The sequence below is a fragment of the Nilaparvata lugens genome, unplaced genomic scaffold (genome assembly GCF_014356525.2).
Source record: "Nilaparvata lugens isolate BPH unplaced genomic scaffold, ASM1435652v1 scaffold5403, whole genome shotgun sequence".
In the NCBI taxonomy this organism is placed as follows: Eukaryota; Metazoa; Arthropoda; class Insecta; order Hemiptera; family Delphacidae; genus Nilaparvata; species Nilaparvata lugens.
The window spans coordinates 1,032-21,030 of record NW_024091251.1 but is presented as its reverse complement, the minus strand read 5'-3'; the positions used below and the strand labels follow the sequence as shown (position 1 = coordinate 21,030).

General features: G+C 35.2%; 1 protein-coding gene across 1 annotated transcript; it reads right to left on the bottom strand.

The window, feature by feature from the left end:
• Nucleotides 1-7,780: 7,780 nt before the first annotated feature.
• Nucleotides 7,781-8,957, bottom strand: LOC120355971 (putative nuclease HARBI1; the record flags this gene model as incomplete). Its single annotated transcript, XM_039444745.1, has 3 exons — nt 8,908-8,957; nt 8,064-8,261; nt 7,781-8,010 (listed from the first exon to the last, which is right to left on the bottom strand). Coding segments are annotated over exons 1-3 (478 nt in total), but the record flags the coding sequence as incomplete, so codon positions are not given.
• Nucleotides 8,958-19,999: the final 11,042 nt, after the last annotated feature.

The window sequence follows — 19,999 nt, the reverse complement described above, 5'->3', positions numbered from 1 at the left end:
TAAGGGGTGGCAGAGCGGGAGTGGTGTCAGCAGAGCGGGGGATGTGGTGGGTAGGTAGGTGGGTGAGGGGGGAGATGGGAAAAGTCGCAAAAAAGTCACGCAAAACATACAACTCATACTACTATAGTGAATTATAACGGGTTTCCTATGTAGCACAGTCAATAAAGGTTTTTTCGATCCGAAAATTAAATAAAAGCTGAATCTCTCACCATCGATAGAACCCTCTCAGAGGTCATTCTCCCAAAAGTCCCAAGAAATCCCCCTAGAGCTTCCACCCCTAGCCACCCTCAAAGTTGAAAAATGCAGGTAATCACGGAAAATTAATTATCTATGTAAACATTGGTCGGAGAGGGTCTCTCATATGTCATTCGATGTGTTACATTACGGACTACAATATCAGTCCCATTCATTTTTCCAAAAAACGGACAGTTTTCTTGATAAAAAATATAATGTAAATTTAGGGGGTTTGGGATTTGATTTTTTGTTTTCTCTCCAATTAACTTCAAAGCAAGTGATTTAAAAAGGAAAATGAGCCAATAATAATGTAGTCACTTCCATTGCAAATCCATTGATGTATATTGTCATGTATTTGCGATTTTATTTGAAGCCGTGGAAGGTGAAAAAGCCGACGCGGTACAGCGCGGCAGACTCTCTTCGCCTTAGTAAAGAGTAAACAGAAATCAATTATCTCTGTAACAATTAATCGGAAAAAAATCTATTATATGTCATTCAATTCGTTATATTATTGACTAAAATATTATTCGTATTTATTTCTCAATAAAACAAACAGTTTCCTTGATAAAATAATACACATGAAAAAATTTAGGGTTTTTCGATTTGATTTTTTGTTTTCCTCCGATTAACTTTGAAGCAAATGATTTCAAAGAAAAATGAGCCATAATTGATGTTGGCAATTTCATTGCAAATCCATTGATGTATTTTGTTATGTATTTGTGATCCAATTTGACGCTGTGGAAGGGGAAGCAGCCGACGCGGCTGACTCCCTTCACAATAGTAAACAGTAATAGTAGGTACTGCTTTCTACATTGCATCGTATTTACACTCTGGCGCACAAAACAATCAATTTTGTCTATTGTTTTGACATGTTCTGAATCTAGATTTCACTTTCCAATACTCTACAGAATATATAATTGTCTTGATTTAACTAAGCTGATGACAAGATGAGTGGAGTTGAAGCATTGATGTGTTAATTCATCTAATACGGTAGGCTACTTTGTACTTGGTTCATGATTCTCTACGAATTTTCCTTCTCCAATGTACTGTACATCAAGTTTTCAATAAATTGAATATTCAATTTTCTATCCTACTCGTTCAACTTGTGATTACGAGGGTAGAATAGAAACACTTAATGATTTTCCTACTTCTTATAAATGCTTACTCTTCCTTAATTTGTATGTTTGCATAGCTTTCATCTTTAGAATTACCTGAATTATCATATTGGACTGTTTAGATATAGAGATTCAACTAGTAAGAACGGAAGATAAGCTACTTTTACAGAGACTATTATAGAAAGTTTCAACTTAACAAGCGGGTGCTCTAAAAACATTTTGAATTTGAATTTGAAAACCCAATGTATAATTTTCATGCCTCAGCCGTCATATATATTTGTCTCAACTGTAGATATTATCAACTGGCTTGGAGAATATTAACTGTGGGAAACAGCAAACACTGCACGCCATGATTTTTCAGGAAATTGCCACTGCTATTGTAATCTATGATTTATCTCAGTTTTTACTAATTATCAATCTAGCTCTGGAAAAGAGGTCCTTGTATTGAAGGAGTGCAGATATCATATAAAAAACTTAATCCATTTCCATTTCCTGAAAACTATCAGTATTGAATGAATACAATGAGTATCAAGATTGCTAAAATAGCTTAGGTGAAATATCAAGACCGAATCCTCAGGATATCCCGAGAGGTTTAGACTAGACCATGAAGATGACAAATCTTGTGAACTAGAGTTGATGTATATTACTAGTCACAACCTGACTTCAATTATTCGAAAGACTGTTACTTAATACCACAAGTCCAAAATTGCTGTGATTCCAGTTAGTAACTGTTAAAATATTGGAACAATAGCTCCAGATAAAATTGTAGTCACTTTAGAAGCTCTTTTTTGCTCTACAATCTGAGATCAGGTAGAGCGCTCTATCTCATATTCCAGATACACCTGACAACAATGCTCCTTGTATTGTGAAAAACACCTAGTTTTCAGCTTCAAGCATCATCACCAACTACATTGTCCTCACATTGATATTTCGCACAACGACATAAGTTCTTGAGATTATGTTCTATGAGAATCACCCGTAAGATACACTTCATTTCAGTATTTCCTAGTGGAGAGGCACGCTTAAGGACATCTCAAGGATCAAAATTTCAAACATATAACTTTTGACACAATGCTCAGATTTCATCGTACTACACTTCATCCTTCTCGGCTCGTCACGACTGTTCAAAATCATGCATAATAAGTCAAATTCGGTCGAAGAATGAAAATTTATTGTTGAGTGTACTTAAGCCCATATTCCAATACACAAAATATGACCAATTTCCATATTCAAAGTTGCATGTCTTGTGAAATACTTCTGATAAAATTTCCAAATCTAGTGAGAGTGTGAAAATTGTCCCCCTCTACCCACTTCAATAAATAATACTTTAGATTCCAAAACATTTTGGAAGTTAAGATTTTAATGACGATTTCAGTTTCTACATTTTTTTTGTAATTTTACTGTTGATCAAGAGTTTCTAAAACGAGTCTGATAAATTATAGAACTCACGATTGATTACAAATTGTAGATAAATTTATCCTCTACGAGCTCAGTTGCCTAAAATCCATCTTGAATCACTTTTCACTATCATAGAACTGGCAAGACCGTTAATATGTTGAGAAAATATCTACAATTTCCGGATTTTTTTCAAGAATCAAATCTCACTTCAAGAACATATTTTTCCATGAATTGCTTACAGCAGATGAAATAGAAAATTCTATTGTACATTTCAAGATCATGTAATAATTTTTATAAGGGGTTACCGAGATACATAGCTTCGAATATAAATTGGTCATTTTTTATGTATTGAATATGGTACCTACACTCACCAATAAATTTTCTATTTTTTGGCCGAATTTGACTGTTGATGCACGATTTTGAACCGCCTTGGCGAGCCGAGAAGAATGAAGTGTAGTACGATGAAATCTGAGCATTGTGTCAAAAGTAAATTATAAGTGTTTGAAATTTTGATTTTTGAGGTGTCCTTAACCGTGCCTCTACTAGGAAATACTGAAATGAAGTGCATCTAACGGGTGATTCTTACCCATGAACTTATGTCATTGTGTGAAATATCAATGAGGGACAAAGTAGATGGTGATGATGGTTGAAGCTGAAAATTAGGTGTTTTTCACAATACAAGGAGCATTGTTGTCAGGTGTACCTGGAAATCTATATGACATAGAGCGCTCTACCTGATCTCAGATTGTAAAAAATAAGCCTAGAGGATTTTGAAATATACATCTAAATTGTAACAATCGGATTTTAAAAAATCAGAACTACAATATAATTGCAAGCACACCCCCTTTTTTATGTCTATATTGACTGGACTAATAGTATCATCCATTGATAAAAACGTAGGGCGATAAAAGATGTTTTAAACATCGATGTTTACTGTTCGATGTTTTTCACTTATCGATGTTAGGATGAAAAAACATCGTTGTTCAAAACATCGATGTTTTGTCTTTCGATACCCATCCCCACTGAAAACCAGTGAATTCAAAGATTGCATTAATCCAAGCAGACTTGGGATGTTAACTAACTGATTTTAACCTAGTTAAATTGAAATGCTAAGAATGCCATCATAGCCTTGATAACAAAAAATCTGGTGTGGTACACTCACACAACTTTCCTTGCTCATTGAACTATTTAAAATTCTACATCTATTTTCGCTTAAAAACCTTTCCCCTTATTTTGATCAAATATTTTCTCTTGTAAAAAAAACATCCACGGAACAAAGTGCCCTTTTTATAACCCTACCTTAAAATTTCCAATATAGTTCGCTGAATAAACCCAAGCCTCATTATCGAACGAGAATAATTCAGGGGAATAACATAATGACAATTGACGGCAACATATTTGCAACTAGATCAGACTACTGTATATGTGTATTAACAATTGTTTCCAGAGTACTTTTTCCTTTATGTAAATTGTGAAATTCGATGATTTTTTTGAAATTCGTCAAAACAGCTGTTCTACAGATGAAATATCTTGACTATGACTGTGTTCTTTTCATAAACTGCTCTACCTACCCACGGTATATTAGCTCCCGTTTCACAAAAGGAGTAAAGTTGTACCGTAGTCATTCTTGATGAATTCTCTGTAGACATTTCTTCCGTGACTGTCAGCAAAGTAATGTATTTTTATCTTTATATCTGAGTTCTTTGGAATACTATTGTTTTTGTACTTGTTTGAAATCTTATCAGTTCCCAGCAAATCTTGGATTGATCATTCACACACCTTCCCGACTTAACAAACAATTCGTCATAGAGAGACCTCCATTTATTTGTCTCTTCCCGATCCAACACTCTCTCATTTCTCAGAGTCACATTGTCTGCCTCCAGCGCTTCAATAGAAGTTGACATTGATTGTAATCTCCCCGTTAGAGAGTTATTCTCGTCCCTGAGTGACTCAATGATCCCATTTAAGTCCTGACTTTGACTCAAATTCTCAGACTTTAACTGATCTACCTCATTTTTCAATCCTGTACATATTTTATGAGGTCATCTCTTTGTTGTAATAATTCCAGCTCACGAATACTTTGAGTGTCGTCATCCCTAACCGTTCTAATATTTGGTGTATTAACACCCATATCACGTGATCTTTGAGTGGATTCCTCACGTGGTGATTGTAATGGAGTATCCACACTTTCCTCCAAAAATGAATGCTTTATGAGATCCAGAACTTCCAGTAACCTTTTGCATCTCACTATCAGTTTTCACCGTGGCGGAACATCCAATTGTCAAACAGCGCCATGAGATATGACCATTAGATAAAATATTACCCCTTCTATAGCTGAATCCATTCACCTTTATGCCCTGTTTTCCCCTCTCATTTCAAAAATGTAAATTGACATGATATCTGTTATAAAGACAATTATCAACAGAAGATTCAATTATTATTTGGACTTCTGTATTCTATCACAATCCAAGCAATAAATTCTATCAGTCTGCAAAAGATGTGATTATGCAGAGACAAAAGGAGAAATGAGAAGGAAAACAAGGGATTGCCTAGAGAGCATTCAAGGCGTGAATAGGAAGCTCCTGATTTTAAGGATAAAGTTAGTTAGGAGTGACAAGTTGAATATTCAATAATAATTAGTGAAGGAACTGATAAAAGTCGCAAACAAAAGAAATAACGAGAAGAATTGAAATGAGAAATATTAATTCGAAAAACAGAGAGAGTCACGGGCTATCTGTCAAACGCTCAATGTTATTGTTGTTGTTGTTTTGTTAACGGTACCTCAATTACAACTTGCCATCAGCTGATTCCATTCATTCGCTATAACCGGCAGCAGACGTGATAATCAACAAGTTCCAACAGAAAATCAGTAGTCATGGAAAAAACAGTTCACCACACACTCTCCACAGTAATTAGCACACACTCAAGCTTACTGAACACTATTAAATTATTCTAAATTTGAAAATAGGAGAGACGTAGCACTTACAATCATCACAGGCAGTTCAGTCCTGCCAACCTGATATATAAATCAATATAATATGGTTATATTTTATCAATTATGGTTCTAATTGTATGTACAGTGATTATTATTGCACAATTCAAAATAATTATACAGTACTTATATCAATTTGATAAAAGATCTAAGAATAACAAAATAAAGTCTTATAATAAAATGCCTCAATTAGATCACCTATATATTACTACTAGCTTCTTAAACTTGTGCTGTGTCCGTGGTGAAACACCCGTTACAATCATGTTTACTAACCTATAAGGGCAATGTTGCCGCTATTTGATTTCTTTTGTTATTACCCCGTTCATTGACATGACGTTCAACCTCATACTGTAGCGGGAGATTGTCTTCATCATCAGAGTGTTCTTCCCATTGATATAATTATATAGTTAGATGACTAAGCTATACCTTCAAGCGTTTGGAAGCATGATGCCTCCTTCATTTCTCGTCGCCATTGAATATCGGGCAAGAAGTCAGGCGCCCAGACAGACTTATATGGGAAAACATCGACTTTCATTGCGTTATATCTTTCGACATACTTGATGGATTTCAATATAATTTTTTTTCAACTTTTCGTCATTTCCGTTACCATATGATACAATGATTTGTTCATTGAACATTATTTTTAACTCGACCAAACATCTAATTTAGTGAACCTACCTCACTACAGATTTTGATCCATTCTATTAGCAAATGAATCACATTTTTACAATATTTTCCTATCACCATGTATTTAGGATATGGAAAATAAAACATTTATTATAGAATGCTAATATTACCGAATATTTTATTAGATGGCAAATAATAATAAATTAACTGTTATAACAATATTTCGTAAAACTGTTTCCATTCGTTTTGCAACTTAAGTATAGGCACTAACTATACTCTATACTCCTATATTTAATATAAGATAATAAATAACTACATATTATAAGAACGGGAAAAATCAAACAAAAATTATAGATCGCTAATATTACCGTATATTTTATTAGATGGCAGATAATGATAAGTTAACCATTATCAATATTTCGTGAAACTGTTTCTCATTCGTTTTGCAACTTAAGTATAGGTACCTAACTTTACTCCATACTCCTATTATTTAATATAAGATAATAAATAACTACATATTATAAGAACGGGAAAAATCAAACAAAAATTATAGATCGCTAATATTACCGTATATTCTACTATTAGATGGCAAATGATAATAAATTAACCATTATCACAATATTCCGTGAAACTGTTTCTCATTCGTTTTGCAACTTAAGTATAGGTACCTAACTATACTCTATAGTCCTATATTTAATATAAAATAATAAATAACTACATATTATAAGAAAGGGAAAAATAAAACAATAGCAATGATGAAGAATTTATAGACAATTTTAGCAAATGATATTTTCTATAATACAAATTTAGCATACATTATTTCCATAGTATTCACAAGATATTACAATATAAGACAAATTAATGGAATGGAATATGGATACCTATATTGGATCTGTGGAAATAATATATTTATTAATATTACCGAAACTCATATTTTATTACTTGGCAAATAATGATAATGAATCAACCTAAGCACAATATTCCTTGAAACGATCATTTGGCACTAGGCTTAGCCTGCATGAAACATGACCGATGAAAATATAAAAATACTTATGTATGAAAAGAAATATTTTATCTGGTGCATGCAGATTCGTACATCCATAAGCACTGCATGAAACTACCATACTTTGAATATTTTTTATTGCTCTAATAAAGAAATATTATCATTTGAAAAAGGCTCTTTTTCTGCACAGCAAATACAATACCCAAATTCTTGCCCGAAATTTCTGGTAGCTACACTAGCGAAGTGGCATCATAGCGGACTTCGCTCTTCTTAATCTTATTCTCTATATCAATGGTTCTTCCTCATCACTTAATCCTTCATTCTCTATGATCAAGTTATGAAGAACACAAGATGCCATTATTGTTTGTGAAACAAACTGCAGGTTGGTTAGCTCCAACAATTTCAACCTACGAAACTTACCTTTTAATCTTCCAAAACTTCTTTCAATCACTGATCTGACCGAGGACAATTTTTTATTGTAGTTTGATTGACTTTCGGTCAAGTGACCAGTATCGCGGTAAGGTGTGAGAAGATAAGTGGTGAGTCTGTAGGCTGCATCACCTATTAGGTGGTGTTCAGGAGCTATCATTCTCTGATCATTGTCCTGTAGCTCTTGTCCAATCGGTCTAAGCCCGAACACCCTGGCATCATGCATTCTACCTGTAGTAGCCGGGTTGAAATAGCTGGGTATAGCCGGGTAGTAGCTGGGTAGCCGGTTGAAATATTTATGAATTTGCAATTTTCATTGCAAATTCCCTGCAGTATTACAGAATGTACCTGTTTCCTGTTATAGTAGTCGTAGTCGTTGCCCGCAGGTTTTTTAATTTGTATATGGCATCCGTCAATTGCACCTATTATGCCATTAAAACCCTCCGGAACGAGCTTTAAATACCTGAAAAACATTTACATTGAATAATTGGATTATGAACTAAGAGTTTGTATTTCATATTTTTCACTCTACCGGAATGTCAATGAATAATAATTAACTAAAGAGAAGAAGCAAGGTCTACATCACAGGAAGAAGTTCCTTTCAAGCTGGATTCCACATAGTATCAGAGTCTGTGTCCGATTTGGTGAAAATATTTTTCCCATGATGAGAAGACCTATATGATGAGTTTTGAAGAAACTATTCCCAGCACTCAGCCTGGCGGAGGGAGTATGAATGGGCTGAAAGCCCCAAACTCATTGGGAGAATATTCTCTCTGATACTAATATATCTGGAAATCCAGCTTAATACAATCGTGAATAAATGCATGACTATTCACGGCTCATCATCATGTTCCATGTAGAACTAGTTATTTGAAAACTTTAGGCCCAGTTGCACAAAAGCTTGCTAAATTCTAATCATGAATAGTTCCACAAGATCAATCAGAGAAAGTTTTTCTGAGGGGAAGGCTTCTCTGATTAGTTCTCGTGACATTTATTTGGTATTAGAAGTTAACAGACATTTGTGCAACCGGGTGATAATCTTGTTTGTATTGAAGGAAGTTCTTATGTAGCAAGAACCAAATTATGAAGTAAATACTGTTATTAATTACCTCAGATGACTTTTGTTGCTGCAAGGGTGTCGACCATTTGATATGTTCATCTACTGCAGCTGCAATGACATCCACTATCTCATAGAATGTTCTATGAGCAGTACTTTGAGAAAATTGTATCTGTCACCAGCAGCTAAGAATGTCTCTGGTTTGCTCAACATCCAAACTGTAAAAAATAACTTTTTTCTCAAGAGGTATCTTTAAATTTGCAGGTTGATTAATTCTCCTTCCTATGACTTCAAAGAGCACCTGAAAATGTTGGAGTTAATTTTTGTAAAATTGGAAATGAATAGAAACAAACAATCTACCATTTTTTCATTTTAATACACAAAGAATGAGATACTCAATTTTTAAAATAACAAACCAGCAGTTACTTGAGATGAGTAAAATGGTGTAACAACAGAAGCTAGTCTCTCGAAACATTTTCGAAATAAGTGTGGTTTAGAAAATGTAAAGTTGATGGTTTTATTTCTAAATACATTGAATGTTCTAATTCATTTTGGTTCTTTTGAAGTGTCAAAACTAAATCAGTTTTTGTTTTTATGCAATTTAAAAGCAGCCAAAATATCTTTTCAGGGGAAAAAAGTATTATTTTCATTCAATGAAAACTAGTAGTCTATTTGATAACAACCTCCCCCCCCACAACAAAATTCATAATCATACGGTATTCATAATCAATAAACGAGAATCCAAAATCTACACCGCGACCCACTTGGTCTGTTACCGGTAGGTGACCTGAAAAGAGTAATGCTATATTAAACATGATTACACAATTTCAGTGGAAAGATTCTGATGATGATAATAGTATGGAATCTTACCTGCATGGTCTGCCGAGACATTCTAAAATGACTTTTGAACTCACTCATATTATAAAGTGGTATTACATTTTCATAATAGCCTAAGTTGTGAGGTCTTATTGTATTATCACGTTCATGATGAAAAATAATTCATTGAAATACCTTAAAGGATTTTCCAATTCCTCCACAACAACTCCAGCAACTAGCCATACAATGTTTGGTGCATCAAAATAATTATGGTTGTTTTGTTCCTCCTCTAATTCTCCCAGTATAAACTCATTTATCACATCATTAGCCATGTTTGCTTTGTTTGTTTGGCAAAACATAACCTACGTTTAGTGTCACACCTGTGTGTGTGTGCGTGTGTGTTTTATGGTACTCCCGAATATTCAAAAGTAGGCGCCAAACTGTATCGATGTCAGGTTGTCGTTCCATGGGATCGCTCAGTCTGCCACTGTAGTATGCGCAGATCGCCCACTATGTACAGAACGCCCATGGATGACGTCACGCGTAAATGACGTCACACCTATCCTAACGTAACTATGACATCATTAAGGGTATTTCTCTCCCCACAAATCCGCTCCCTCCGCTTGCTCGATACCCTTTTTCTCTCTCGACACCATGCTCAAATCTCACTCTCACTCATTCTCTCTCATAGAAGACTTTGCTCTGTCAAAGTTTCTTCCTCTCAATCATATACATTCCCTCTTTCTCACACACTTGCTCCCCTCCCACCGATCGCTCAGTACAATCATTCTCTCTCGACATTCACTCTCACTCGTTCTCTCTCATAGAACACCATACACAATAGTAATATAAGGAAAAAATAATCATTCCGCGCGCGCGCGCGCGTACCTGATGCTCTGTCAATGTATCTTTCAATTAATCCTATACATTCCTTCTTTCTCACACAATCACACACGTCTATACAGTACTTCTCTCTCACACTCTTGTTCACCTACTCTCCCTTACTATTCACTTGACATAAATAAATATTTTTTTTTATAGAACAACTTTCATTATAGAACAAGAGCTTATATTTATTATGTATTCCAAAGCTGGTGAACAGTGAGTAAATACCGATTATACAGATATTATCGATTATATCTGGCTAATTAGGAATGTTATTGAATAATGACTATCATGTCGTTATTACATCTATATTGATAAACTGTATTGGAAATTGGAATTTCAGTACCTACATAAATCAATTTCTTTTTATTCTTCTCTCTACAAATCTACGCTTTGCGATTCTTCTAGAATAATAATTAAACAATATTATTTTTATATATTATTATACTATTTAATAATAATTAAACAATATTATAAGCTACAACAGTTATTTTGTTTAGAATGTAGGTTACTATTAAAACTAATTCATGGAATATTCACTTTATTGAATTCAACAATATTGATTTATTTTGTTTCTAAGGTTGTTTTTTCTGTTTTTGTTTCACTATTTGAAAGAACATTCTGCATAGATTTGATTTATGTAATAATAGTAGTATTATTGGGTTTTACCGACTTTCCGGCTGACGATTGTTTAATCAAGCCGTATAAATGTGTGTTTTCTCATTCATTGTATGTTGCAAATTTGACGATTAAAGCATTATTTCTATTCTATTCTATTCTAACTTGTGTGCTGAAAGAAAAAGAGCTGGGAGGAATGAGTGAGTGAGAACAATAATAATAAAAATTAGTTTTATGAAACGGTGGCTGTTGAGAGGGGAGGGTGCAGATACATCACAAGATGTTTGTACTCATTTCAACTGGTTTTATTTCAGTAAAAATCAGCTGGAAGTTTCAAGTGAGAATGCTATAGTGAGGTACACGTTATAATGACAGTGTAGGAAGATAGGAGAAAAGGACGAGGGAGAAGTATGAGAAGGGAGTCGACTGTGTGTGTGACGTATGAAACTGTGATGTCAGTAATGTTCCATCTCTGCATAGGCTATCTCTCTCTTTACTTACTGCACTGTGCTATCTCATGCTTTCGCCTATGGTACATCTGTACATAGCGCAAACTGGTTTTCTTTCAGTAAAAATCAGCTGGAAGTTTCAAGTGGGAATGCGAGTGCGTGAATGCTGATTGCATTTGTGAGAATGCGCGCGCAACAGTCTAGAATGAGAGAGAATGATGAGAAGGGAGTCGACTGTGCGTGTGACGTATGACACTGTGACGTCAAGCGATGGTCCATCTCCGCATAGACTATCTCTCTCTTCACTAGCTGTGTAGTATGCAGAGATCGCCCGCTATGTACAGATGTACCATAGGTGAAAGCATGAGAGAGCACAGTGCAGCTAGTGAAGAGAGAGATAGTCTATGCGGAGATGGACTATCACTTGACTTCACAGTGTCATACGTCACACGCACAGTCGACTCCCTTCTCATCATTCTCTCTCATTCTAGACTGTTGAGCGCGCATTCTCACAAATGCAATCAGCATTCACGCACTCGCATTCCCACTTGAAACTTCCAGCTGATTTTTACTGAAAGAAAACCAGTTTGCGCTATGTACAGATGTACCATAGGCGAAAGCATGAGATAGCACAGTGCAGTAAGTAAAGAGAGAGATAGCCTATGCAGAGATGGAACATTACTGACATCACAGTTTCATAAGTCACACACACAGTCGACTCCCTTCTCATACTTCTCCCTCGTCCTTTTCTCCTATCTTCCTACACTGTCATTATAACGTGTACCTCACTATAGCATTCTCACTTGAAACTTCCAGCTGATTCTTACTGAAATAAAACCAGTTGAAATGAGTACAAACATCTTGTGATGTATCTGCACCCTCCCCTCTCAACAGCCACCGTTTCATAAAACTAATTTTTATTATTATTGTTCTCACTCACTCATTCCTCCCAGCTCTTCTTCTTTCAGCACACAAGTTAGAATAGAATAGAATAGAAATAATGCTTTAATCGTCAAATTTGCAACATACAATGAATGAGAGAACACACATTTATACGGCTTGATTAAACAATCATCAGCCGGAAAGTCGGTAAAACCCAATAATACTACTATTATTACATAAATCAAATCTTTGCAGAATGTTCTTTCAAATAGTGAAACAAAAACAGAAAAAACAACCTTAGAAACAAAATAAATCAATAATGTTGAATTCAATAAAGTGAATATTCCATAAATTAGTTTTAATAGTAACCTACATTCTAAACAGAATCCATTAATTTTATAAAAAGAAAGCTATATTTTTTATATTATAATAATCACTGTCAGCAATTGGGAAATCATAACATAGAATTAGTATTCCCTTTCATTTCGTCTTCCTATGATGTCCTCCTGAGAATATTCGAATAACCTATATTGTATTATATTATAACACGATACTTCTACCCAACTCAGATTCAATAAATAAGTTTCAATTTATTATACTAAGTTACCAGTTAAACTCCTGTGTAAGTAATCGCCTACAACGCCAGGCATCTCTACAGTAGGAGGCCAACCCTACCCAATCTCTTCCATTCATAAAAGAATGTGGGATGAAAGAGCCAATCGAATCGTTTTATTATTGATTGTCAATATTTACAATTGAATAATGTTCAATATCAAAACCTAAATTCAATCTTAACCACTATACAGTGCTTTAAAAATACCCTTGCGGAGTATGGTTTAACTGCTGGTATTATTTATATTTATGATTATAATTATTCTATGAGTCTAGTTCAAGCAGCATAATTATTCACGGTTTATTGATGATAATAAACTGGGCTTCTGTATATGGCACAAAAAAACTGAAATCCATTTGAAGAAAAAAATTTAGATTCTATCATTTTAGATTATTTTGGATTATATTTATTATGTATTCCAACGCTGGTGAACAGTGAGTAAATAAAATAACTGTTGTAGCTTATAATATTGTTTAATTATTATTAAATAGTATAATAATATATAAAAATAATATTGTTTAATTATTATTCTAGAAGAATCGCAAAGCGTAGATTTGTAGAGAGAAGAATAAAAAGAAATTGATTTATGTAGGTACTGAAATTCCAATTCCAATACAGTTTATCAATATAGATGTAATAACGACATGATAGTCATTATTCAATAACATTCCTAATTAGCCAGATATAATCGATAATATCTGTATAATCGGTATTTACTCACTGTTCACCAGCTTTGGAATACATGATAAATATAAGCTCTTGTTCTATAATGAAAGTTGTTCTATAAAAAAAATATTTATTTATGTCAAGTGAATAGTAAGGGAGAGTAGGTGAACAAGAGTGTGAGAGAGAAGTACTGTATAGACGTGTGTGATTGTGTGAGAAAGAAGGAATGTATAGGATTAATTGAAAGATACATTGACAGAGCATCAGGTACGCGCGCGCGCGCGCGGAATGATTATTTTTTCCTTATATTACTATTGTGTATGGTGTTCTATGAGAGAGAACGAGTGAGAGTGAATGTCGAGAGAGAATGATTGTACTGAGCGATCGGTGGGAGGGGAGCAAGTGTGTGAGGAAGAGGGAATGTATATGATTGAGAGGAAGAAACTTTGACAGAGCAAAGTCTTTTATGAGAGAGAATGAGTGAGAGTGAGGTTTGAGCATGGTGTCAAGAGAGAAGAAGGGTATCGAGCAAGCGGAGGGAGCGGATTTGTGGGGAGAGAAATACCCTTAATGACGTCATAGTTACGATAGGATAGGTGTGACGTCATTTACGCGTGACGTCATCCATGGGCGTTCTGTACATAGTGGGCGATCTGCGCCTGCTATATACAGATGTACCATAGGCGAAAGCATGAGAGAGCACAGTGCAGCTAGTGAAGAGAGAGATAGTGTATGCGGAGATGGACCATCGCTTGACGTCACAGTGTCATACGTCACACGCACAGTCGACTCCCTTCTCATCACTCTCTCTCATTCTAGACTGTTGCGCGCGCATTCTCACAAATGCAATCAGTATTCACGCACTCGCATTTCCACTTGAAACTTCCAGCTGATTTTTACTGAAAGAAAACCAGTTTGCGCTATGTACAGATGTACCATAGGCGAAAGCTTGAGTTAGCACAGTGCAGCTAGTGAAGAGAGAGATAGTCTATGCGGAGATGGACCATGGCTTGACGTCACAGTGTCATACGTCACACGCACAGTCGACTCTCTTCTCATCAATCTCTCTCATTCTGGACTGTTGCGCGCGCATTCTCACAAATGCAATCAGCATTCACGCTCTATAGTGAGGTCCACGTTTTAATGGCAGTGTGTGATTTGCAATGGTGTTGCTATCAACACTTTCTTTATTACAAATAAAATATGATTAACTATTTTCAACAATAATGAACAGTTAAATTCATCAGATAAACCTGTATCAGCTGTTTGGGTGGCAAGGCTGAGATCTGGCAACCCGTTTCTCCTATCTTCCTACACTGCCATTATAACGTGGACCTCACTATAGCATTCTCACTTGAAACTTCCAGCTGATTTTTACTGAAATAAAACCAGTTGAAATGAGTACAAACATCTTGTGATGTACCCTCCTCTCTCAACAGCCACCGTTTCATAAAACTAATTTTTATTATTATTGTTCTCATTTTCTTATTCCTCCCAGATTTTTTTCTTTCAGCACACAAGTTAGAATAGAATAGAATAGAAATAATGCTTTAATCTTCAAATTTGCAACATACAATGAATGAGAAAACACACATTTATACGGCTTGATTAAACAATCGTCAGCCGGAAAGTCGGTAAAACCCAATAATACTATTATTACATAAATCAAAGCTATGCAGAATGTTCTTTTAAATAGTGAAACAAAAACAGAAAAAACAACCTTAGAAACAAAATAAATCAGTAATGTTGAATTCAATAAAGTGAATATTCCATAAATTAGTTTTAATAGTAACCTACATTCTAAACAAAATCCATTAATTTCATAAAAAGAAAGCTATACTTTTTATATTATGATAATAACTGTCAGCAGTTGGGAAATCATAACATAGAATTAATATTCCCTTTCATTTCGTCTTCCTATGATGTCCTCCTGAGAATATTTGAATAACCTATATTGTATTATATTATAACACGATACTTCTACCCAACTCAGATTCAATAAATAAGTTTCAATTTATTATACTAAGTTACCAGTTAAACTCCTGTGTAAGTAATCGCATATAACGCCAGGCATCTCTACAGTTTTTAGGAGGCCAACCCTACCCAATCTCTTCCATTCATAAAAGAAACGAAATCATCCCTTGATAGCTCCCCAATTCCAAACCATTTTCTTCTCCATTCTCTTAAACAAGGACATCGAGCTATGAAATGATAAATATCCTCAATTTCTTTCAGATTACACATGGAGCAAACATAATTCCCTTCAGCAACCCATGGCTTGTAGTTTAAATGGATCAGTTCACCCCTTGCTTTAAGTATCCACCTCATGACCCACATTTCATAATTATAATTTTTGTCACCCAGTTCCAAATTGAGAGTTTTGTACCATGTGTGGAAACGCCCATCTTGAGCATCCTGCAAAAAAATTTCCCTATGCATCTTGTTCAAACCTGTGATTATTCTTTTAAATGAGTCATCCCAATTAACTTCGTACTCATAATTTATACAAATTTGATTACTTAATTTCTTCCACTCTTTGAACCAGAAACATTTCTTTTGAATAACTTGTTGAGCCAGGAATTTAGGGAGCCTTTCATCTTTCATTTTCATAACTCTTAGAATATAATTGTAATGGAGTCTAAGGCAATATTCGAATAGAGGTGTTAGTTGAGTTTCAATAAACAACATATAATTCAGTGTATTTATTGGAAGTGCAAAAATCTTCTTGATGAAAAGGCGCTGCAACTTTTCTACACTATCATATTGTCTAAAACCCCACACCTGTGCTCCGTAACACAAGATCGCCCTTGCACAAGCTTTGAACAACTTACATTTGGCTGAAAAATCTACACTACTACTATTTAAAAGTAGCTATAAATTGTGGGGACTGAGAAGAATTTTTGCGCAATTACCCCCCCTCCCCCCTCCCCCACCCCCCTGAGTTTGTGCAAATTCCCCCTCCCCCTCTCCCTCCCCCTCTCACTCTCCCTCTCCTTCTCCTTCTCCCTCTCCTTCTACCTCTCCATCACCTTCTCCCTCTCCTTCTCCCTCTCCCTCTCCCTCTCCTTCTCCTTCTCCTTCTCCTCTCCTTCTCCCTCTCCCTCTCCTTCTCCCTCTCCTTCTCCCTCTCCCTCTCCCTCTCCCTCTCCTTATCTTATCTCCCCTCTCCCAATGAGGACGGGGGGGTTGAAAAGAAAGAGATATATCTCCCCTTCTTCTTGCCAAGGTGAGGGAAAAAAAATTCCCTTTTTGGAGGAAAAATTCCCTCTCTCTCTCTATAGTGACAGATCAAAGTGAATCCATATTTCTACATCTAATGCTATACTGTCAAATTAAAGTGAATGCTAGATTAGGGAAAAAAATTCTCTACTGTCAAATTAAAGTGAATCCATATTTCTACATCTTTATACTGACAGATTAAAGTGAATCTGTATAATTTCCCTTTCTCAGTGAGGGAAAAATTCTCTATTGTCAAATTAAAGTGAATCCATATTTCTACATCTAATGCTATACTGTCAAATTAAAGTGAATGCTAGATGAGGGAAAAAAATTCTCTACTGTCAAATTAAAGTGAATCCATATTTCTACATCTTTATACTGACAGATTAAAGTGAATCTGTATAATTTCCCTTTCTCAGTGAGGGAAAAATTCTCTACTGTCAAATTAAAGTGAATCCATATTTCTACATCTTTATACTGACAGATTAAAGTGAATCTGTATAATTTCCCTTTCTCAGTGAGGGAAAAATTCTCTACTGTCAAATTAAAGTGAATCTGTTACATCTTTATACTGAGTGAATCTGTTACATCTTTATACTGTAAAATTATAAAGTGATTGCAAATTAATACAATTGGTTTGCTTTCCACCCGACAGTTAAGAAAAATTTCACAAATTTATATTGAAATTTTCTATGTGCTGTACAAACCGCAGGCGTTACTTTTTTGGTAAGTGTGTTCTCCGAGAATATCTATAGTAAATTTAGTATGAACAAGCATTCCAAAAATGGCTATAGATATCCTCAGACCTATATCACTTGGGGTATCAGCTCTATTGATGTCTTAACAGAGAGAGGTCAATGATCTAAGTTGATCTTTTACATTTTTTATCTGCAATGTCATACAAGCATTTCCAAAGTTCATCGGAATTTGTAACAATAGTTGAGAAATCATTTGCACTACAATAATGTAGATGGCCTGTATCTAGTATATCGAGCAGTTCGAAAATCTCAGATAAAATTGGAAAATGTACATTTTCTGTTTTTGTTAATGCTAGATCAACATCATCGCCTTGGAATCCTGTTGAAAATTTAATATTTTTTGCAATAGAATCAAATTCATTGAATGAAATTGACATCAAGAGGCGAGTTAATTTTTTGAATTTTGCAAAGCTAAAACACTGCATGACCTTGATTGCTATGGACTATAATTGATAAGGTAGGAATGTGCACTTAGCTGTAACAGTTGTGTCTGAGGGGGCGTATCTCTTGATAAGGTAGGAATGTGCACTTAGCTGTAACAGTTGTGTCTGAGGGGGGCGTATCTCGCGTCCTCACTCAATCAAGTCTACACTGATACTAAACCAAAATGTTCGAGGAAATATCTGAATTAAAAATTTGTTTACAACATTTCACTACAACAATACATCATAACTTCATCTTCAATTTTAATTAATTTATCTATAGACAAATTGTGTGGATGGTAATAGCACAAATAGTCTTTTATATCGTTCAAATTAACTGTGCTTAGAAAAATGTCTTTCAATTGTTTCGCCAAACTATAATTTTCAGGAGTTGATTTCCTAATTGCACTTTCACACTCATCATACCAGTCTATGCAGTTTTTTAACCTCACTTCCAATTCGTTGTCAGCAGCTAACCACTTTGTCGGATCCATAGTTGTCGAGCGAATGGAGTAAACTATGTGTAGGCGGGCACTATTATAGAGTAATTAAACGGTCTTTCTTCATTAATAATTGTAGACAGACAACACGTGCGAGCTTTATGCAATCTCAGTGCATGCAAGCAATAAACACACTGTAATTCCTTTCCGTTGTAGAAGAATCCATAACGTGCAAAGTTTCTTTTCTGCGCATTCGTATACATCGGTGCCAATTTCATACTTTGCATTCGATTGTTTTCGCACAAGAAATTATTTGTTTGATACATATTTTTAAACAGCAAAGAATTATAATGTTGGGCAGAGAATAAAGCACACCTTCCATCGGGTCTATACTTATGTATCTTACATGCATCATAACACCACGAAGTGGTGAAAAAGCTGAAATCGGGCTTGAGAAAGTCCTCCGGTATGCATTGTACGTTAGAATGCAATCTTCTCAAAAACTTTGCTTTCTCAGTTCCTTTTGTGAAAATTTTCTCATAACCTGCAAGGTAATCACGTATTAATGAGTCACTGTATTCTAAATCTCCATCTTCCCATTTTATTTTATGATAGTTACGTTCCAGCCATGTTACATCGTTATACAATTTTGCGCTCAATTCCATCTTTGCAAATGGTGATTTGATATGGAATACAGCATAATTATTGCACTCGTCAACGATAGCAAGTTCTTTCACAATAATTTGATTACAAGTTTGTTTAAACCAGTGAAGATCAACCGTAGCAATTTTCGTAGATGTCTGCTTGTCGTCCACTCCTTTCTGTTCCTCTTCACGTTTCTGTTCCTCCACCTCTGGTGCCCCCTCCTCCTCCTCCTCCTCTCCCGACTTCTGGATTGGTGTACTGCTTCTCCTTGGTTCATAATAGAAACTATCAGATTCAATATCGTAAAGTACTGACGACTGAGTTTGAGCTTTGTCCAAAATATCAGAATCAAGATCACACTGGATACCAATAGAGCGAGTTTGTGGCTTGTCCAAAATATCAGAACACAAAGAATAGGACATGATTCCTGTTCAAAGGTAAAACTGATAATGGCTTACATTTGGCGCAGTACACACCTTATATATAATATTGCATGCAGTGATGCACTCTATCAACAAATTACTGAACTTCTTTCACCATGCTCGTGAGAGGCGTGTACTCCATCACACGATCACTAATTAAAACGCAATACGCGGAAGTATTTGCAGGTACTGCACTATTAAATTCCATTTCAATACGAACATCTGTCGATGATTTCAAATGACTTGGTTGGTGTGAACAATCTACAACAATCAGCGGTGTTGATTCACAAAACGTTTTAAAATCGATTT